Here is a 23,985-nt window from a genome sequence, read left to right on the forward strand (position 1 = left end):
GATCGGTTGCCTCCTGCACGCCCCATACTGGGGATGGAGCCCACAACCTGGGCATGTGCCCTGACCAGGAATAGAACCAGTAACTTCCTGGTTCATTAGGTCTATGCTCAACCTCTGAGCCATGCCGGCCAGGGAGAACTTCTTTTTAGAAGGGTTGTGGGCAGGCGTAAAAATAACACTAATGCCCGGCCACAGTGGCTCAGTGGCTGAGTGTCGACCCATGAATCAGGAAGTCACGTTCAATTCCTGGTCAGGGCACATGCCTGGGTTGCAGGCTTGATCCCCAGTGTGAGGTGTGCAGGAGGCAGCTGATCAATGATTGTCTCTCCTCATTGATGTTTCTATCTCTCTCTCCCTCTTTCTAATCAATAAAAATATATGTTTTAAAAATGAGGCTAATGAGGTGGAAGACTGGAATAGTGTACAAAGTTTCTCAGATTTGTCCAACATGAACACATATTTCTAAAGGAGTCTTTAGCAAGTCTGTGATTTCTTTAAAGTCTAACATAGTATCTTAAAAAATCATGTAAATTTTATATTCTATTCCAGAACATATTCTCATTCATTTTAAGATAGAAAATATTTTCCCTAAATCTGAATAAAACCACCATGTTTTGTACATCCTACCAGGATGCCCCATGACTCTGGCACCCCACTACTGGGAGGGAGGGGCTGGCAGACACGCCTGAGTCTAGATGCTCAGGTGCCGGGGAAGAACACAGACTTCAGAGTCAAATGAGCCTGGATTAAAATTTTAGTACCAAGGTTTTGTTAGCTCTAAGCGTGACTGTGAAGACTTACTCCAATCTCTTTGAACCTTAGTTTCCTCATCTACAAAACAAAGTTCTTAACGACGAAGTTTGCAAGGTTGCTATAAAAATAAAAACTGATCTATGGAAGGAAGTAGGCGCAGCTCCTGTTGCACAGTAGTCATTACTATTATTAGCTGCAGGGCCGGCAGTGAGAACAGAAGCTAATTCCTCTATTCTGAGTTCCCAAAGCAATACCTCTCTATCCTTCAGCCCTTATCACAGGCTTACTTTTATATTTATTTTGTGTGATTATTTCTTTCAATGGATGCCTTGCTCTTTAGATGAAAAGCACCATGTGGATAGGAACCAAGTCTGTTTTTAGCTCTCCATTATATCCCAGAGCCCACTGGCACTCACTAAATATATTTTAAATGAATAAATGACTCCAAATTTTTAACGAAATTATTATTTAGCCACTGATAGCAACTAAACATTTTGTTACAAAATCCAATCAAGTCACTTGTAACAGAAGGCTAGCCCTCCAAGCAAAATTAATCTGAAATAGGTTTGATAAAGTGCCCAGCAGAAACAAAATTCAGTATTCATTCAAAAAAATCAAAAGAAAAAAGAGAGTCACCAGTTGAAAGAGTTAATGTTCCAAAATTCATACACAAATGCAAAGATCAAGACAGGAACTCCTCCAAAAACCAGAATCACAGTATTCTCTGATGGAAGTCCCTTAGTGGCCATCTAACCCAGTCCTCCAGCTTAACAGAAGAAACCAAGACTTGAGGAGATAAAGGTGGTCTTTTGAGGGATTCTAGGCCATAGAAGCAGCTATCCCTCCATAGGGGCCCCTATAGATCATTCAGATTCCAGGCTAAGAATTTAGGCATTGGCCGAGGAGTAGGAAGAATTTCCATGCTGACAATAAGATGCAGTAAACATGGCATCTACACAATAATATTTAACATCATAAAACATGATAAAAAAAAAAAGTTAAACAACATGTAAGAAAGAATCTGGTTTCAAAGTGCTGCAATGACTCTACTCCCCTGTCTAAATGTCTTGTCTGGCCTCGGCCATTACACAGCAGCATGCAGTGGCCACCATGGCACACGGCTGCATCCCACCTCAAGTTCCTTCTGAGTTTTACTGTCATCACTGGCAGCAAAGAAGGAAATGGCTGCTCAGGACCAGAGCCCAACACAAGGCTGCACGCACATACATATCTGATGCTTTAGAAAACCAACTTATTTTTAAAATCCCACTGTTACTGAAAATAATTTATAAAGCAGCAGTATTTGAAGATTAAGCCAATCTCCAGACCAGAAATGTTGCTGATTTTTTGCATATTGAAATTAAACTTTATAATGAACAGAAATGGAGTGTCCCCAGAAAATTAGAGACTTTGGACCAAATAAGCAGCTCTACAATACACGTCTAAATGTCACTTTGTTCCTACTGGGAAGCCTCTGAAAAATGCTATAAAAATATGACTATAGCCTTCTTCTTCTTCTTCACTACAGTGGTGAGCATATGGGGGGGGGGGTAGAGAGAATCTAGCAGCACCTCTGGTGGCAACACAAGCATTAATACACACACACACACACACACACACACACACACACACACACAATTAGAGAAAGTGGTAAGAAAAGAACAACATTGAACGCTGAACGCACCAAATGTTATGCAAATATGGAAGTAAAACTTCTCTACAAAGATATTCAAGAAGTGTAAAGAAAACTATAAACACCCAAAGAGCGTAAGAAAAAAAGGAGATCAGTAAATGGTGGTTAAACACATTGGTCACTAACTTAACTTACCATTAATTCCTAACATAATTCTTAGCATTGTTTTCATTAATAAGGTTTTTGAGAGAACCATACCTACAAAGGATTGTAGAGTTGGCCTTTGAATTAATAACAATAATACACTGAGCAACTATATGTCAAACACTTTCATAGTTTTCATCCAATCTTAATAACAACTGTAAGAACTATTATTTATCTCTCTATTACCCATGAGAAAACTGACGTTCAGGGGAGGGAAGGAATTTATCCAATGTCACAGCTGGTCCAATGTCATTTATGAGGTGGAATGTGAACTGTACCTCTAACTCCAAATCTAGGCTGTTCTCTTACCAGAGATGCCACTCATTTATGCAACATATTTAGGCTGGAGGCCCATTTGTCAGGCACTTTCCTGGGAACTGAGGCTAAAGAACAGACATGGTCCATGCCCCAAAGCTTAGAATCTAATAGGGAAGACAATCAACCAAATGATCACAAATAAATGTATAGATCAAATAATTCTGAACTATAGAAATAATGTCTAATAACCCCAATGAATTTGAATAAACTATTTTAGCTTAGACCGAAAGTAGTAGAGTATACATCATGAGACTAGGTTAGCTTTAAAGATATGTTCAAGAACCTGTATCCCCCTCTATCAGAAACTACTCAATACAGATGATTACCAGTTTGGGAGGAGATTCATGATCACATCCAGTAGGAAATGTGCTATTTTCTATCTCATTCTGATACTGTGAAGTACAACAGGAGGGGGGCAATAAGCTAAAATGAAACTAACTAGCATGTTTTCAATGTCCAGGCAACACAGACCCTAGACAACTTCACTAACCAGGAGAGTAACTTTCCAAGTGCTATTCCTCCATCTCTACCACCACCAGACAAGCAAGCACACAAACCCCAAACCAGAAGATGACTGGCCAGCAAATAACATTCCCAAAGTATTTTTTCCCAAGACAGGAACGTATAGAACAAACACTTATCACCCAAGATATAGCTCTAGTGACTTACTTTATTGGATTTGAAACACAGACATTGGACTCTTAACAAAGGGTTCCGTTCCCATAGTCTGTGGTCGGCAAACCGCAGCTCCCGAGCCACATGCGGCTCTTTGGCCCCTTGAGTGTGGCTCTTCCACAAAATACCACGTGGGGGCGCGCACGTACAGTGCGATTGAAACTTCGTGGCCCATGCACAGAAGTCGGTATTTTGTGGAAGAGCCGGTATTTTGTGGAAGAGCCACACTCAAGGGGGCAAAGAGCCGCATGTGGCTCGTGAGCCGTGGTTTGCCGAGCCGCAGTTTGCCGACCACTGCATCACCAGAGTAACTATTAAGTCCTCACCATCTAAACAGGCAGCTGCACTCAAGCTCCACAAATACACATTTTATGAGGCCAGACCAGGCCAGCCAGACAAGGGGGGAGAACCTGGCCAGAGTTGATTCAGCTACAAGGAGAACTTCCTGTTCACATTTTATTTGCTAAATGTAAAATAAAATAAAAAAGTTTGAGAAGAATGAAAGATCCTAGAACAGAAAGGCAGTTCCACAACTGTTTCCCCAGTAAGTGTTCTCCTAATTCAAGTAATGCGTTTTCTAAATAAACCTGAACCTTTAGTCCTGCAAGGATCCCACATGTGAATGACCAACAAGTACTCAATGCCCAGTTTCTCTGAAGAAAGGACAACTGTAGACTTAGAAGAGTAAATGTGCTTCTACATAGAGTGAGTAAGACACAGTCCCGAAGCACCGCTCTCTGGTTTGGGGGAAAGCGGGTATCTGCTCCAAACTCCCAAATGCAATGTTCAAATAAATATAATAATAACAGAAGAAAATAAGTAAATAAAATCAGAATAGGAAGCCAGCTCTCACATGAATAAAAAAAGGGATTAAAAACCAGTAATAAATGTGCTAACCCTATATTACTCCTGCATAATCCATGTGCTTAATCGCAATCCTAAAACTTAACCTGCTAGGAGCCAGATTACACTTCAGCAATATTTTCAGTGTCTAGAATGCACTATTAGCTTTCCCAAAACTGTCCATCAAAATCAAGGGCCTCCTCTTGTCACTTTTTCTCTACAGGAAGAATTTCTCCCTGTGTCATCCTGTGAGTTTTTCAGTTGCACGTTCATCTATAGTTGGCTTCCCTTCAGCCCCAGAAATGCACAAAACTAAGTGGCACTTCAGTTTTCCCCAACCTTCTCAAAAGAAAGAGGAACAACTAATACAATCTAAACACTTCACTTAGTATTTACTGGGGTAAGACTTCAACCTAGGTAGGCTCCCTAAGTTCACCGCAGTGACAGCCATCTTTCTGAGCCTCATCTGCAAACGGGACACACACCAAAAACAGAATTTTGGGTCCAGAAAAGACGAGTGTCCATCCCCATCAAGCTGTGGGCACAAAGGCTGGCCTGGCCAATGCCTCCACTTCAATAGGCATCAACTCCTCTCTTTTCTCCTCTCTACAGAATTCGCAGGTCACACAACAAAATACACACACACCAGTGCCATCCTCTGCTAAAACAAAACGAGTAAACAAAATACCTGGAACCTCAACGGCTAACACACGCCACTGCATACAGTTTTTTTTAATCGCCAAGAAATTTTCCATAAGCTCCAAAAGAAAGAGAGGATTGCTTCCTTTTGAAGCACTGACAGTAAAAAGTGGTGTGACATAACTTTTCATTTATTTAAAAAATCCATTTTAAGGTGATACTGTTGCAACCATAATCCGTAACTTTCCCCTGCATACGTCAAAACATGTGCACTATTTCATTTTCAGATGTCACGAAAAGATTACAAGAATTATAATTTGCTCTGGCAAACAGGCTCTCAATCAAAACAGGTTCCACCCACCTTCAAAGCAACCAATAGCTGCCCACCTACCACCCTTCCTAAAACACCCAAACAGAGCTGCTCTGGCCCAGGCATTGCTAACGCAGCAGCCTACAGGTTTGCTCTGCAGGTGCTTGAAGGCAAACGAGCTCAGCACAGGGCACCCAGCAAGACTTCGGTTAAAACTACACCCAGAGGAAGAGATGAGAGAAAGGGGAAGAGGACGGGGACAGAGGGACCCACAAGGTTCCCCATTTGCTTTAATGCATCTCCGGGTAGACCCCATCCTTAGCTCTGATTTCACGCCTCACAACACCACCTACGTGGCCAACCGGGGCTGAATTAAAGGCTCTCAGGAACATGCACTATGAATGATAAAATGATTCATAAACATCTTCAAAGTGAGAAAGAGCAGCAAAAACCATCCCTGTCTCGGTGAGGCCAGAGGAAGATTAGCCTACCTGCAGGGGCTGAATGGATCATCCATGACTAACAGAGGCTCTGGTGAGTCTAGCTGCCTCCCTGATCTCTCTTACAGCTAAAACTCTGCCCTTTTCTACTCTTAACAACTCAAAATGGAGGCACATGCAGTCTGAGAGACCTCACAGAGCTTTCACTGAGCGTGTGCTATGACCTAAGCCTTCACGCAGAACGCAGAAACTTCCCCCTCACACTGACAGCACTGAGCATGTGCTGTGACCCTCCCTCATCCATACACTGTCTCTCAACGCAATCAATCTCAACCCTGCTGTTTCCGTAAATAAAGCCCAGCCAACAGCCTCTGCAGCTTCTCCCGCAGACCAAGCTAGTGTGCAGGGAAGTGGGGCCTTCGAAAGGGGATCCGAGACAGCCGACACGGGGACTCAGCGAGCAGTGCCACTGAGAGGCTTCCGAAAAATGCCTTGCTCTGTCAAGACAACAGCAAGTTTTGTCTTTAAAAAATAATAACAACTTGTGGTTTTAAATAGCGAGATCTTCAAGAAGAAGAGAATAAAAAATACACTATGAATAACTATACAAGATTAGTTAACAGAAACACGGCAGCACATTTAAAAACCTTTAAAAATAAACCACCATAGCAGTAGCTACTTAAGGGGAGCAACCCCACAAAATTTCTTTCTGAAAACTTCAAAACATTTAGGGAAAGGGCACAGGAACAATCCTGGCAAAGCTGTGGAGTGCTGGGTACTGCACAGCTACAAACACAACGCAGGTGGGGAGATGGTACAGGGAGCAGAGTATCTAAACCACCTTATTCTATGCAAAGAGCTTCATCCCCTTTAGATAAGAAGTCTAAGATCTCCCCAAATCATAAATAAAAACATTTCCTACAGTGATATGCACCCAGTCAGCAATGTCTAACTTAGAGAATGTATTTCTAATAGTAAGGACAGGGAGGTCCAAATCCAGAGGTTGAAGAACACCCTGCCACCAGCACCCGACATCCACAGATGTGGTGGTCTCCTGCCTCAGAACTCAGGCACTTCTTCAGAACACTGCCCAGGAAGCTGAATTCAGTCAAAGGTAATCAGAAAGGATTGCTAAAGCCACGTAAGCAAGGCCACACGATCCTAGTCGTATTGAGCACTATGAAGTATTCCTATTGCCCACAGTACCAGCCAAGGCATTTTCTGTTAAAATCCTTAAAAACACATTCATGCCCTCTCTCCCAAACTCCTCCTCCAAAGTAAGGCAAACTGGGCTGTCAGCCATATAAGAACCCGAGGTCTGGATGTGTATGTAGTCTGAGTTTTTGCAAACTAAGAGATGATTCTTTATATTATGACTTAATTATAATTTAAGAAAAAGAGAGACCATGAATGCCCTAAAATGTATAACGGATGAGATAGGGTGGGAAAGAGCAGTGCCAATTCTGTTTCCTACAAATGTAATGGAGTGTGAAGAAATTAAAAACTGCTTAAGAGTACTCTGTGTCCTCGAGATTCCTAAAGTTCAGGCAGAACCCATTCCATTTCTTGGTGCTCGTGTTCGTGCTACTAAATCACCAAGTTCTGACACTGAGATTAAATAAAAACTCGCATTATGCCAAAAATGTAATTGACACAACACAAGAAATGCCAGGTACACTTGAAAAGTTTTACTTTTGACCCAGCACATGAAGCAAGTGTCTATAGGTTAGAACACCATTTCCCCTATCAATATAATAAAAGCCTAAGCGGCCATTATGGCACAGCGACCAGAACGATCAGTCGCTATGATGTGCACTGACCACCAGGCTGGAGAGCCTCTCCCGCCTCCGTGGCAGCGCTAAGGAGCAGCAAGCTGAGCGGCAAGGAGCAGTGAGCAGGCGGTGGTCCCAGACTGCGAGAGGGATGTCCGACTGTCGGCAGGTGGACGTCCCCCGAGGGGTCCCAGACTATGAAAGGGCGCAGGCCGGGCTGAGGGAAACCCCTGTGCCCCGCCCCCCGTACACAAATTTCATGTACGGGGCCTCTAGTTGGTATATAAGATAACATGCCCCAGGAATAACTAGAAACAGTCTAGAGAAAAAGACTTTCTAAAAAGAAGAGCAATTAAATTAGAACCTAGCAGTCAAGTAGGTTAATATGACCACCAGAGTATTTCCTTCAAATGTGGATTTTTTAAAAGATTTACTATATCCCTTTATATGGAAAATGCTTCCTAGAAAAATTCAACTGAAGATAATAATTTAATAAATTCATCACTATTCTGAAAAACCATGGGAACTGTTCCTTGAGCACAGCACAACACCCTCACTATAACAAGTCAAGACACATGAACTGTAGTTTTGGTCCCACAAAGGCCCTGAGTGACTCAGGGCAAGTTACCAACATCCTAGGGCCTTTCCTCTGTAACACTGGACCCCAGTAGTGACCCCAACCTACTTCAACATCCTCTTCATTGCCTGTCTTTCCTGACACTATCACTCACAGCTGTCCTTTACACACCAGCTGGACAGACCCCCTTCCCGTCACCCCTCGGTGGCAGCACACCGGAGGGTCACTCTCCTCTTTCACACTCTTTCACGAGGAGAATCCACCCACCCGACCACAATTCCAACCAGCCCCTCCAGAGAATCTCCTTACAGGACCAGCTTGGAAAGCTGGGAGAATTTTGTGCCTGTCCTGCTGTACCTTAACGCACCACAGCTTCTTCTGGGTGCCTCCCCTCTCCTTAAGAGATTTTAAGATCTTTAGGGGCAAGGAAAGTATCAAAATCATCTTTATTGGAACCACCCAACTTTCTTATTTTATACCTCAAAAACTTCATCTGATGCACTGAGAAGGGCACAATATCACTTATATAGTATTTCTTTGCAAAAATTACATAACCTAAATCTAATCAGGAGGAAACATGGACAAACCCTAACTGAAGAATATTCAACAAAACTGGCTTCTACTCTTCCACAATGTCAATGCCATAAAAAAACAAAAAGGCTAAGAAACATGTTATGAAAACAAAGAATGGTTAAGGATATAAAGAGACACAACAACTAAATGCCAACACATGATCATAGGGAAAAATTATGATAAAGGTAAGTACTCGAAAAACTGGCAAAATTTCAATCTATACTAATAAGAGGGTAATATGCTAATTAGATCGGACATCTTCCAGACGAAGCCATGGTGGCAGGGGCCAAGGTAGAGGCGGTTAGGGGCAACCAGGCCGGCAGGGGAGGTCAGTTAGGGACGACCAGGCCAGCACAGGAGGGCAGTTAGGAGCAATCAGGCAGGCAGGCAAGCGAGCAGTTAGCAGCCAGCGGTCCCGGATGGGACCCAGAGGGATGTCCGACGGCCAGTTTAAACCGGCAGTCGGGCATTCCCCGAGGGGTCCCGGAATGTAGAGGGTGCTGCATCCCCCAAGGGGTCCCGGAATGTAGAGGGTGCTGGCCGGGCTGAGAGACCACCCCCCCCCCTGCCCCCGTGCTTGAATTTCGTGCACTGGGCGCCTCTAGTATGAACTATATTAGACTATACACTACTATGTCAATGTGACCTTTCCTGATTTTGATAGCCATACAATGGTTGTATAAGAGAATGTCCTTGGTCTTGGAAAATATACATTGAAATATTTAGGGGAAAAGAAGCTTGATGTCCGATATTCATTTCCAAATGTTTCAGGAAAGAAAAATACTAGAGAGATAGTAATGGAGCAAATATGGAAAATAATATGGCAAAAACAGAGATAATAAGCAAATCTGTAATAAAGTTAAAAAGATAACACATAAAATACCATGAAAATAAAATAGCAAATATTACAAAATGTCAACAATTGTTGAGTTGGGGAAACTATATATGGGAGTTCTGTGTACTAACCTCATAACCCTTCTTTAAGTTAGGTACATAAAATTCCAAAATGAAAATTTAAAAATATATCAAAGAAACAAAAAAATACTTGTACTCACCTTCAGCCATGAGTTCTCATGGAGTCTGGAGAGTGGACAGTCTAGGGGCACCGAGGGGCCTGACCTGCCTGGCTACCCGCTTCGTAGTGCTCTAATCCCCAACTGTATCAACTAACATCCAGCTCCAAGTTCAGTCCAACCTCAGAATATGGGTTCAGTCCTCCTCCTCAGAGAAAATCAAGGAGCACTGAAACCTAGTGGTTTGGTATTTAAGTAAGGCAACGTGCCACACTGAACCAGACTCCCAGTTCCAGAAATGGACTGTTTCCACTGACCAAGCCTCGTCTTGCACCAAGGACACCTTGGAACTATACTCAGTACTGAAGGGCCTCTAATCACCTGGGTCTTTTTTTTCTCCACTGGCTGTAGAGTAGATACCTGCGTAGTGCTTCTGACTGCCTGCCAGCACACTTCCTTACCTGTCACCTGACTGCCTGCAGGGATATGCACACCCTACCTGCATATGGCCTGTCCTACTGCTTCCTTCGATGGCCAATCACAAGGTCTTCTCAGATGTCTGCTGACCACAGGTACATCTACATTATCTCTGACCTCCCTCTCTCCTCCCCTAGCAAATAATAGGTGCAGCATTTACACTTCTAAATAAAGGGGAGATGAGCAGGTGAATGAATATGCTGTTCTAATGGAGTCTTCCTTAACTTTATGTGAGCAGAAAATTTATGTTTATCAGAAGTAAAGTCAGGCTCTAGCTGGTTTGCTCAGTGGATAGAGCATCAGCCTGTGGACTAAAGGGTTCAATTTCGGTCAAGGGCACATGCCTGGATTGTGGGCTCGATCCCCAGTGTGGGGCATGCAGGAGGCAGCTAATCAATGATTCTCTCTCATCACTGATGTTTCTATCTCTCTCTCCCTTCCTCTCTAAAATCAATAAAAATATATTTTAAAAAAGAAGAAAGGGTCTTCTATACTTGCAACTGTCCTATAAGATTGATACTGTTTCAAAACAAAGTGGAATAAAATGAATTAAGTACATCACTCACAGCAGAGTGGGCACATACTGCTCACTAACTAGCCATCGTCAGTAACATTACTGCCATTGTCAGTCAGGGAACGATTAACTTATAAGACCTTGCAAATGCCTCAGTTTAAGATTACTACTAAATATAAGCAGCAGCTCCTTCCGGGAAGAAGAAAAGTGAAGAGGGTACAGCTGATTGCAGGTGATTAAGAACATTCTCTCCTGGGTGAGATAGAAGATCAGATCTGAGCCCTCCACTTGTTTTCCACCGGATTACTAAGAGAAGACTCATACTAAAAACCAAAGTACCAAGAATATAATCAGATGTTTCATGCTACAGACCAAACCCACTGATAATTTCATAAGAAAGACAGTAATGTTGGGGAAGAGGGGAAAAAGGAAGAGAAAGAGACAATACAGCAGTGACCATCCATACGAAATGCTCCATTTTAAATTATATGTTTCCTTCGCTATCCCTAAATGCACTCTGGGACCTAAAGAACTCTTATTAGCAAGGGGAGACAAATGGACTGGTCCTTGGGAAGTTCATGCTTCATAATTTAAAGATAAAGGCATCTCCTCTCAAATGGCCACTATCGTTCTTTCTGGGACTCCACTCACCATTACTTCCTTCCCCTCCTAACTCAGTGGCCTGAGTCAGAGTGTGCTGACTACATAAATAAATTTGGGGTGAATCTTGTACACACAGCAAAAGTGAACACTCCCTGAGTGCAGAAATGTCAAAACCAACTCCAAAAGCAAAGCCCACTTAAGGGTTCAGAGTTTAGGCCAGCATTAGATTCGAGCCTCTCTCATTTGTCAGCCCCTTTTAGCTTGTGTCCTACCTAAAGCTAAAAACATCTGCCCCTAGTTTTATTTTCCCAAATAAGTTTTGTTAGTTAAACATCAATGTTAACAAACATACAGTATCACCACCCCTCAGCTAAGATCCTTAGGGTCAGAGGATTTTCAGAATCCAGAGCTTTTTGGATTTAGAAAGGTACTAGAGTAAATATACCATATACTATGTAACACCCCAACAGTGACCAAGAAATGACCACTCTTCTACCACATTAGTACTTTGCTGTACAAGTTGTGCAAACCCACACAAAGTGAACAAATTAAGAATTAAATAGCTTCATATCAGTTCAAGTCAAGTGTGACCATCAAATGAGTGTCAGCATCAAACTTAGCATAAAAATCTTTTGATATTTTCAGTGTTCAGATTTCAGAATTAAAGATAAGAGACTACGCATCTCTCACATTTTAAAGGCAACGGCGGGTCTGTTCCCTATCACACATGTGTTCAACAAACTAACGCCATCAGAACCAGAAGTCCTGGACAACCAAGTCCCTGGCAAGACACAACACTCTGAAATATAGTAACCAGTTTAGGGAAAAAATAAAAAGGTAGCCAAACACTGGGGTTTATAATGGATCTATGTGATAAACGTGAAAAAAATATTCCAAGCTTTCAGTGCTTTCTAATATGCTAAATAAATTACAGAAAAGTACATAAATCAACTTTTAATTACTATCAGAAAATTTGCTATGAGATATAATAATTCTATCTAAACTCTGGTTCCAGCTGCTCACTCGGAGCACAGTTCCTGCATTATTTAAGTGGAAGGAACAGTCATCCGAGTTTGCAGTCACAGAACTGCCTGTCTTTACCTTCCAGTGGTCTTCCCGATACAGGCGTTACCTCCCAGGATTAGTGCCAGTTTGACATTTCCTCTTCAAGTGCCTCAGGGCACTGAGTCAGCACACAGCACCATGCAGCCACCATTACATGCCAGGCCCACCCATTCAAGTGGGGACTACCGAGAAACCAGCTCACCATACAGCCCCATTCCTCACAAACTTGAAACAAAGACAGAAACAGAGGTATCAGAGGTAAGTTCTGCAGCGATATGCACCCTGAGCATTTTAAAGATTGGGCTGCGCATGGCCAGGTGGAGAAACACAAACAGCGTTTCTACAGTCTGTTAAATCACATACACTCTTTTGATCATCTGAGCAGCCACAAGAACTGTACACCCAACTCCGAGTTCAGAGTGGAAGCCATACCGGCTCCACTGCTACAAATTCTCATACTCACCCTGTAAGAAGTGTGAGATCTGCCACAAGCTTCACTTACAAGTACACAATCAAACACCTGATCACTTCATCCAGCACTCCTCCAGCACTCACAACAGACCGAGCACAAGCGGGGCACGGGGAACACCAGCACCGAGAGGGACAGGGACACACGGTGGCTAGAAGCCAAAGCGCTCACAGAAGTGACTCAGAAGCAGGGCCCGGGCATGCACCACACAGGCACGGCTCTGAGTTGCTTTTTCAGGTGAGAGACAAAGACCGTCTCCTTTGGCACACCTCACCCACACGTTAGGACAAATGGGAAGGATCACGCTGAGTGACTGCCAGCGACACACAAGGAAAATGAAGCCGGAGCTGTGAGTCCCTCGCTGACACAGGTACGTTATATGCCACTTTTTAATATGCCTTCAGCAAAAACAGATATATAACCAAAACGAGTTATACATAATTTGGTTGGTTGTGATAAACCTAAAAGTTAAACATTTAAAACACAAAAGCGACTTAGTCAATTCACTTGTGCAATATGACAACAATTTACCAGATAGTTACATAACTTAGTCAATTCACTAATACATATGCTTGTGCAATATGACAACAATTTACCAGATAGTTACATAAACATGGCATCACTAAAATAATAGACTCCGTTGTGTCTAGACAGAAATCCAAGTTCAACTATTCCACATTTCCTCTGGGCAACAGGAAGACACGAATGACCAGGCAGTCAATAAATGCAAATGTAAAATACACATTTCAAAATATAAGATGCTTTTGCAATATTACCATTGGTTAGCTTCTTTGTCATTGGAACAGGGCAAACTTCAAAAGAGAAAATAAAAGCTAAAATTCACTGTTTTCTAAAGAAAAACGGTAAGCAAAAAAGGTGACCCTTACACTATTACCACTATAGCTGTTCGATATATGCCTTAATAAGGCTTTATACAGCCTCTTACAACCACAACAAAAAATATGGTACATTTTACTGACCCTAGGTTGACTGTCTTAACATATAATTTCTCAGCATCCTCCAGGAAAAGGTTTCCCCTAAAACGATTACCCATCTTGCTATTACACTTAATGAGGTTCTTCCACTAACCTCCTTGAGCCAAGTATCTTTTATTTCTTTCTAAATCCTTACATTTGTAGAACTTCCCATGAGGTTCTAGTGTTTTCAATATGGTATCATGGAAGGTGTGACAGAATACACATTAAGGTAATAAATAATCTGCCAATTCATAATAAATTCAAAACAGATAAACTAAACATGTGTCTTTTCCCCCTCTCTAAATCCAAATTTTCTCACGTTTCCTTTTTTTTGAAAGAAAGACACTAAAGCTGCTTTAGACACCAAAAACATTCATTATAACTCCTTCCAAAGAGGTTTACTATAGGATTTGGAGGGTTTGTGTGTTTTTTTTTAACCTTAATAGTATTTACCCAGATGTACACACACACACACACACACACAGTCAGAAAAGCAGAAGTTCTCAATGAGTGGGCCCAAGTGACTCACTTACCTTGTCTCAGGGTTATAGCCTAATATGTAGAAAAATGAATCCACTCGGGCTTTAAACTCTCTAGCAGCAAATATGTCAGAAAAATGGGAGATGTTACACTTCCCTCTGAAAATAAGCAAACAAACAAAAATACATTAGTAATACCCTCAATTGCTTTGTAAACCAAAATACTATTGGAGGGGTGGGGGGGGGGCGGTATTAACTAAATCCACATTACTCTAAGAACCTGTAGATGTAGCTACAAACTCTGTAATCATCTATTCCAACAACTGGGAGTTCCCCTGGAAGAAAATGCCCAATATAATCTATTTTTTTGTTTCATGACTGCTTCAGCTTACAACTTTACAACTTCATTGCTTTTACCTCAGCATTTTAGTCATACGGTAAAATTAAACTACAAAGATAAATTGTGGGCATAACTGTGATGAAAGTTTATTAAACTAGAAATGATGGGGGAACTTAAAGCCACAGTTAAATGACGAAAATGGCCCTCTTCAGCCCTTCTACATCATCAGAGCAAACCGGCCTTTCCTCCTGCTGCCTGACGATGGGCAGAACGTGGAACCGTTCAGTAGATGTTTCTCCTTTAACATACAAGAAGTAAACTGACTTGAAAATTAAAACAGAGCAATTTTAACTTTTAAAATATATGGATGCATTGTAATATACAAACAAAACCTCCCCAAATTTTTAAGTAATATTAAAGGCCTTAAGTTGAAAAAACATTCCAATAAAAATATTGCGATGAGGAGGAGTAAGATGTCCAGGTTCATCTACCAAGAAAACGTAAACCACAATATAGCTGAAAACTCTCCAGTACTGCCCAACTCCTTAAGCCATGTTTCATGCACCAAATGTAAATGTCAGCAGCATTATACCATGCAGTAGGGCCCACCTTCCCACTACACACACACATGTGCACATACACACACACATACATGTTGAAATAATTTCCTAGAAGCTAGAAAGTAGGGAGGTTTATCCTAGACAGCAGGGAGGTTTTAAGAACTGCAACTCCCTCAGTGGTTTCAGAAGGTGACTTTAATACCAAGTGGAAGCTAAAGGTTATGGTTAAAGTAGGTGAAATGGGAGGACCAAACGCACATCAAGAGTGCGCCAGGATGCTTCCAGTGGCATGGCGTGCCCTCCCTCCCACTGCTTGAACAGCATTCCACTCCCAGGGGAATCCGTGAGTTATTTGTTAACAACACACATACCAGCTAATGGCCAAGGTGTCAGTGGAAGAAACTGGCTGAGGGATATCCACATAGGAATGGACATTCATTCACTTCCTACCAATGAAAAAGTAATGCCCCCTTTCCCACAGGACTTAAATAACGGTGACCAAAGCCTCAGTAATGGACAGAAGCTAAGATGGGCTCTGACAATTTCCATTTTTAAAATGAAATAAAACAATCTATTGATTTACTTTGGGAACTACTGATTAGAAGATAATGCAGGGCTATTGAGCACTTGAAATGTGGGTGGTATAACTGAAGAGAAATTAGTTTTAAATTTTATTTAATCTTAATATCTCTCTTTATAAAAGCCTACTCGACCATTATGACCGAATGACCAGAATGACCGGGAAGACCAGTCGCTATGATGCGCACTGACCACCAGGGAAAAGACACTCAACACAGGAGCTGCTCCCTGGTGGTCAGTGCACTCCCACAGCCAACCTCCCGCGGCCCCTGCCCCAAGCTGGCCGGCCCCCATTGACCCCGGGTGCTAAACCATTCCTAGAGACCTGCTTCTGGGTCGGGGTTTCATAGATAGCAGAGCAGCTCCCTCACTGTGATCTATTGAAAGTCAGCCCTGGACACGAGGGTTTGTCTCACTCCCATCCTCCCCCTTCCCCGGGGGTCGCCCGCCCGCCGCAGTGGCAGCACAGCAGCAAAGGAAGGAGGAGAACCGCACAGTGGTGGGGCGCCGATGGTGGTGTTGGCATTGGCATTGGCATCCGGCATTTGTTCCTTCCATGCCTGGCCTGCGACCATCGCCTCCTCTCCCGACCCCGCCGGGGCCTTCGGTCCTGGGCTGGGATGGGGAACCAGGGATGGGTGGCAGCTGATGCAGTCCCTTTCCCAGGGGAGCCAAGGGCTGGCTCCCTCCTTGGGGCTGGTGGCCAACTTCCCTCGGTCCCTCCCCCCAGGCCAGCTAACCTCCCGTGGTCCCTCCCCCACACACGATTCATGCACCGGGCCTCTAGAGTGTGTGTGTGTGTGTGTGTGTGTGTGTGTGTGTGTGTGTGTATATATATATATATATATATATATATTTAAATAGCTACATGTGACTAATGGCCACCACACTAAACAGCACATATTTATATATTTCTATCATTGCAGAAAGTTCTATTAGAAGCACGAATTCGCAGCTATAACAAGTTACAATTAAAGACAATACAGACTAAGCATCAACTCTTCAGGCCCAGGACCACACGTCCAGTGTTTAGCTGGAATTAAGGAAAGTGGGTGAGATCACTTTTACAGATGAAGAATGCACTCACTCTGCACCTTACTGCCCTCCTATCTGAAGTGATTTAGTCCCTGAAGCCAGGAAGAAACAGGTAAGTTCCTTCGCCAGTTAAACAGGGATAAAAGGACCTACTGCACCAATCATAACAGCATTAAGATCAAATAAGAAGTCGATGAAGACGTCTACTGCTCAGTGCTATGTAAAATAAGCTATTTTCACCATCATTGTCCATCACTAAAGGAAAGTAATTCTTCTTTTATTATTCTTTGTTATTTCTCAAATTTAAGGTAACCCTTAAACTTGAGTAATTAATGTATTAACTAGAAATATAAAAACCCTACCACCCCACGATTCTAAACATAGGCATTAGAAATCAAATACGTTTAAGCCAGGGTTTCTCAGTCTCAGCTCTGCTGACATTTTATTGTCAGGAGCTATCCTGTAGTTAGCAGCATTCCTGGCCCTACCCAACAGCACCCACAGACATCATGGAGACAATCACAACTATCTCAAGGGAATGCCAATGTTCCCTAGGGAGGGCAACCCAACTGGTTTAGGGAAGGACAAGAGCAGTAGAAATAGAAGGATATCATCTGATAGATGACTATGAAGCTGTAATAAACAGGACTTTAATCTACCATTACTTATATGTCCTCTATTTGCTTCCCATTTAATTATATGAATAGCCTGTTAATTGACTGAATTCTTTAGTATTTGATATCCTTTAATCATTGATTCTCTGAGATTTTCCAGATATGCTTTCTGATTTGTAAATAAACGTAATTTTACTTCTTCTTTACCGTTTTTTAAGCCTCTAATTGTACTAAACCTCTAACACAACGTGGGAAGTAGTGGAAATAGGAGGCATCCTTGCCTGCTTCCTGTTCCATTAAATATGATACTAGCTTTAGAAATGATCATACCATAATCTTAGCCTTTAGAGATCCATTTTTTCCCTTAGCTTTATTAACATGATAAATGCTACTAACAGTCTCAATAGTAACCTACTCCGAATTCCTGAAATAAATTCCAGTTGGTCATTATGTATTTTTAATGAGATATTAGAGTTTTTTAAAGAATTTGATGACTTGGATCTAGTATTTTTCTCATTAACTTCTGCTTTTATTTTTATTGCTCCCGTCTTTGCGCTTTTTTGTTTTTGTTCATATCAGCTCTATTCATACTAGCCTAGAAATAGCCCCAATGCCCACCAGCAAGGAAATGGGTAAACAAATCCTTGTGTATTTGTATAATGAAATACTACACAACAATACAAAAGAAAGCGCTACTGATACATAGCACAACATGGAAAATTCTCAAAAATTAAATATTAAGCAAAAGAAGCCAGACATGCCCTAACTGATTTGGCTCAGTGGATAGAGCATCGGCCTGAGGACTGAAGGGTCCTGAGTTCAATTCCGGTCAAGGGCACATGCCAGGAGTTGCAGGCTCGATCCCCAGTGGGGGGTGTACAGGAGACAGCCAATCAATGATTCTCTCTCATCACTGATGTTTCTATCTCTTCCTCTCCCTTCCTCTCTGAAATAAAAATATATTAAAAAAAGAAGCCAGACACACGAAAAAGTATGATTCCACTTATATGAAGTTGTGGAGCAGGCAAAAATAATTTATGATAAGAGAAACTGTATAGCTGTTGGCTTCTGGGTGGGAAGTTTTGAGTGGAAAGTAGCTAAGGGAACTTTCTCACATGGTGGGACTATTCCATGCCTTGCTTAGGGTTAAACAAATTTATGAAAATGTAAACTTAAAATCTGCATTTTACTGTATATTTTTAAAGTATTAGGGGAAAATAAAACATGACAGTCATTAGCATGCAGCTGTGGCTGTTTAAAGTTGCTACATTTGCCCGCTAATGAGCCCTCCTGCACTGAGCCCTGAGTACGGAGCAGAGCTGAAGACAGGGTTGACAGGAGCAGGTAAGACCACCATGGATGGCTCTGACTGGGTGGCACCCATTTTGAAATAGAGTGGGGCAACTGTAAAAAAGTAGGTTGACAGTTGTTAGTATGGAAAACAATAATGTAATTAATTAATAAGAATGAACTGTGTTTCATATACTCCCGATTGTGACCCTTCTCTTGCCCACCTGCATTTTCACAGCACCTCTTGCTGAAGAGTAGTGCTTACATTTAAAAATGCGTGTCTGTGTACATTTTAAGCACCCCTTTCTTTTGTTTCCACAGTCCCCTTCTCACTGTGCTCTCTATCAAAAGCAGTACATCATCTGACCGCGTTTGTGGAATGCAGGAGGAGACGGGTCAGAGAAAATCGCCATCACTCCCCCCTTGTTGAAACAGCTGGTTTTGGAGTCCCCTAAAGTCCTGCCACCCTATTTCTAAAGTGAACCTTCACTGTTAACAGAAACGTGGCTCAAGGCAGGAACGCCCGTGTCCTCAGGTCTTTCACTGATCAGTGAGTAACACGGGCTTCCTGAAAAAGACCTGCGTGGGTAGCCCTTTGGTGTGGTGCTGTCACAGCTGGGAAGTGCAGCATCTGAAGAGCCCTCTGGCCAGTGGGAGGTGGCCATCGGAAGGGGATGAGGGAGAGAGAAAAGAACCGCCTTATGCGAGGAGAGGATACAAATGGAAACTGCGGCCCAGAAATTCATTCCCTTAAAACTACCCAAACCTGGGAAAGTCTTCATCTATCCCCAAGCATAGGCAAACTCAGAGAAACGGGTGAGGATGACAGAATGCTTATAGCAGCGTGTTTGCTTACAGGTATTTCACTTTTACCTGAAAATAAAGGGGGGAAAGATTTTGAAACAGTAAGTGTGTTGTCTATTACAAGCCATTTGATTAATGACAGGCATAGGATTATTTTAAGCCTCTTCTGTTTCTAGTTCTTCTGCCTCTCTTGACTTCCTACGGGTTATCTGAACATTTTTCAAGATTCCATCTTGATTTATTTACAGTGTTTTAGTATATCACTCTGTATAGTTTTCTCAGTGGTTGCTCTAAGTATAACAATATACAACACTGCTTCCACTCAAGTCCTTGTGCTTCCCCACTTTCTAAATATAATTGTCTTAAGTATTTCTTCTATATACATTTAGCAAAGAACAGTGCATTCTTTTTATTTATTTGTTGTTCTTTTTATCATTTTAAGCTGGAAATTGAATTCATTTAATTTTATTTTTTATTCATATCAATGTGTTTCTCTAGTTTTTCTCTAATCATTGCTTTAAATGCATGCCATACATTCCGGTTTATAGTATTTGTATTATCATTTTAAATTTGTGTTTCCCCTTATGCCAGGAGTTGTTAATAATAGGACCTTTTAAATTTCCAGATGAAAGGACCTTTCTGTTCTTTGTTTTTATTTGTAAACTTTATTATTATTCCATTTTAACTGGAGAGTTTTTTTTGTGACCTAATATATGATCATTTTTTAAGATACACCAAGGTACATAGAAGAATGTGTCTTCTCTATTGCTAGGGTCTACAGATCAATATTTGCCTATGAGTTTAAATGTGTAGGAATAAATGTAACAAGAATGGGGACATGTCTCTGAGGAACACTCCTCAGACACTCCTGAAAAGTAACAGGAAACGTGAACAAATGGGAAAACCCCCTGCTCTCGGGCTGGAAAACCCATCATGGCATTTCCCCACAGCTTGCCCTGTACATTCAATGCAATCCTAATACAAATGCCAACTCTTGGCTTTATGGACTGAAACAGTTAATACTAAAATTCACATGGGAAAACAAACACCTGAAAAGGGGTGGGGGAGACTCTAGCTCTATCAGACAATAAAACATAGTTTAAAGACTCTATAATTCAAAGACTGTGATGCTGGCACATAAAGAGACAGAAGGAAATACAATGGCAAGTCCAGAATACTTATGGAAAAGAATCTATGACAAAGGTGGCATCTCAAGCTGCAGAGGTAAAGACAGACTTCTTAAGTCAATGGTGCTGGGACAACGGGGTAGAATTCCTCTTTAAATTTGGTGTAGGGAAAGGCTTTCTAACTATGACTCAAAATCCTGAGGAAATAAAAGACTGATAAATGTGACTAGATAAAAATAGCCTCTGCATAATTTAAAAAACGCATAAAAGTGACAGAAGTGTGAGAAAATATCTGCAACATACAACAGATATATGAAAAAGTTTTAAAACACGAGAGACAAAAAGAAAAAGACAAGTAGAAAAGACATAAACAGATGATTCACTCTCAAAAAAGAGGCAAAATTATCCTTCATACATATGAAAAAAATGCTCAAACTCACTGTTAGCAAAAAAAAGTAAAACAACATTGAGATACGATTTCTCACCTATCAGACTGGCATACTTAAAAAAAAAAAAAAGACAACACATTCTGTTGGGAAAACAGGAAGTCTCATACATTGTTGGAGAAAATGCAAACTGGCATATGTTTTCTGGAGGGAAATCACACATACATGAACCTTTAACCCAGCATATGCACAAGCATATTCACCACAGTATCACTTATGATTGGAACACCCTGGAAACTGAAATGCCCATACAGGAAAGCACAGTTGAATAAACTATGGTACATCAACACAATGGAGTACTATGCAGCTGTCAAAAAAGAATGAGGAAGTTCTCTGTGCACTGATATGGAGCAATTTCCAGAACATGACACTAAGTGAAAAAAGCAAAGTAAAGTACAGTATGCTGCCCTTCAGATAAGAAAGAAGAGATTATAATAAAACTAGAGGCCCATTGGATGAAGAGATTCGTGCAATAGACCTTCCCTTCCCCTGGCTGCCGGCACCGGTTTTCCTCCCGCACCAGGGACCCAGGCCTTCCCTGCTCCGGCCTGGAGCCTTCAGTCTTCACTCTGCCACTTTGTGCCTAAGTATGCAAATTAACCACCATCTTTGTTGGGTTAATTTGCATACTCTCCTGATTGGCTGGTGAGTGTAGTGGAGGGATGGTCAATTTACATGTTTCTCTATTATTAGGTAAGATGGACATGTATTTGCTCATTTGTGAAGAGAAAATGCAATAAGAATAAGAAGTAAAGGAATCAGCCAAACCGGTTTGGCTCAGTGGATAGAGCGTCGGCCTGTGGACTGAAGGGTCCCGGGTTCGATTCTGGTCAAGGGCATGTACCTTGGTTGCGGGCACGTCCCCACTGGGGGGTGTGCAGAAGGCAGCTGATCAATCTCTCTCATCGATGTTTCTGGCTCTCTATCCCTCTCCCTTCTTCTCTGTAAAAAATCAATAAAATATTTTTAAAAATTTAAAAAAAAAAAGAAGTAAAGGAATCAGTTACCTACAGTAGGTGAGTGAGAAAGCAGTGGGAACTCAGATCATAACAGCAGGGGTGGAGGCTATAACTTTGTACAGCTCTGGCCCTTAGTACCAACCACAGCAACAGTCCACAAACCTTTGCATACCCAAAAAATAAACAAACAGTCCAAATCAACCAGAAGGAACCAACGGAATGCCAAGTCTAACAAATGAATTTAACCATATTACAAATGAATAGCACAACCACCTTTAGGAAGGTATGTAAGAACAAAATTTACATATGTAAGCAACTTTGGAAAACAGTATCATGCTTATATACTACTAGAGACCCAATGCACGAAATTCATGCAAGGGGCTCAGCCCTCGCAGCCGTGGCAGCTTGCCTCAGCCCTCACAGCCCCAGCTTCGTCCGGAAGGTCGTTCGGCTGTCTGGTCTAATTAGCATATTATGCTTTTATTATTATAGATAAGACTAAAGACAAAAATTTAGTCAGTAAATGTGTTTTTCACAGGGACATGGGTTACAAATTTGGAAACTAAGTTGTGTGTATTCCAGAACTGAATAAAAATAAGTAAATATATATTCTAAACAATAAGAACGTGTTCTTCGCTGCTGAAGGAAGAAGTTACGAAGGAAAGAGGAAGGATAAAATGGGTCTTGTGGTGCTGGCCTGGAAGCTTGCTTCCCCTCTCTGCTCCCAGCCATGTGAGGATGCAGGAAGTCGGCAGTGTACAAACCAGAAGAGGGCCCTCACCAGAACTCAAAATGCTGGCCCCCCCAATCTCGGACTTCCAGCCTCCAGTATACGGTATTTTGTTATAGCAGCCTGAGCCTGAATGAAGTAAAACTTTAGCAAAAATCAAATAGGGTCTTTAGGTAAACGGTATTGGGCTAATGTGAATTTCCTGGTTCTGATAACTGTACTATTGTTATGTAAGATGTAAACACTGAGGAAGATTGGGGGAGGGATATATGAAAACTCAGTTCTTACAAGTTTTCTGTGTGTCTACAAGTAGCTCCAAATAAAAGAGTTTTTAAAAGACCATGAGGTATTCAAGGGCAGAGTTAGGTGTCCTCAGTACATCCAGAATCTTTCCCCTACTGGTGGCTCAATTACATGTGATATGATGAATGGATAAGTAAAAAAATGACTGACAAGTTATGGTATCTAGTATAGACAAAAACAATAAAAATGCTGTAGGTTGAAGTTACTTCACGTATAAAAACAACAGATTAAAAACAGGAAATGTATCTTAAACTGCAAAACTAAGACCTTGGAGGGATCATGAAACACCTTCGGTAAGAACTTGCAGGAGCTAAAGGAACTTTGTAAATGCTATGGGATGGTTGGGGAATTATACAAAGATGTAATTAACATACTTCAATCATTATATATTTACTGGAGACCAGGTGCATGAAATTCGTGCACAGGTAGGGTCCCTAGGCCTGGCCGGCGATCAGGGGTCTTCCTTCCCCAGCTGCCGGCCAGGGCCTTCCTTCATTCCGTGCCGCCCCCTGGTGGTCAGCGCACGTCACAACGAGCAGTTGAACTGGTAAGTCGAACTCCCAAGGGGACAATTTGCATATTAGCCTTTATTATATAGGATAATCCTGGGTGACCATAACATAATATGGAGATAGACTAATTTGGGATGAAAAGAAGATCCGAAGTCCTAAACAGCTAGTTTAGGGTTTCTTGGTCCCAGGCTTCCAGAAAATATACTCTAAAATATCTATCTACACTAATAAAAGAGAAACATGGTAATTAGCGTACGACCGCTACCCTTCCCATTGGCTAATCAGCATATCCTTATGCAAATTAACTGTCAGCAAAGATGGCGGCCGGCAGCCATGCACTGAAGCGAACAGG

General features: G+C 41.8%; 1 protein-coding gene across 1 annotated transcript in view; it reads right to left on the reverse strand.

Annotated features, from left to right (window-relative positions):
• RERE (arginine-glutamic acid dipeptide (RE) repeats) overlaps positions 1-23,985 on the reverse strand; it is a 267,612-nt gene that overhangs the window by 151,546 nt on the left and 92,081 nt on the right. The window contains exon 6 of the mRNA XM_014546200.1: positions 14,389-14,493. Within this exon, the coding sequence (XP_014401686.1) occupies positions 14,389-14,493 (105 nt within the window). The remainder of the gene's footprint in view (positions 1-14,388; positions 14,494-23,985) is intronic.

This window comes from Myotis brandtii, unplaced genomic scaffold (genome assembly GCF_000412655.1).
Source record: "Myotis brandtii unplaced genomic scaffold, ASM41265v1 scaffold434, whole genome shotgun sequence".
Classification (NCBI taxonomy): domain Eukaryota; kingdom Metazoa; phylum Chordata; class Mammalia; order Chiroptera; family Vespertilionidae; genus Myotis; species Myotis brandtii.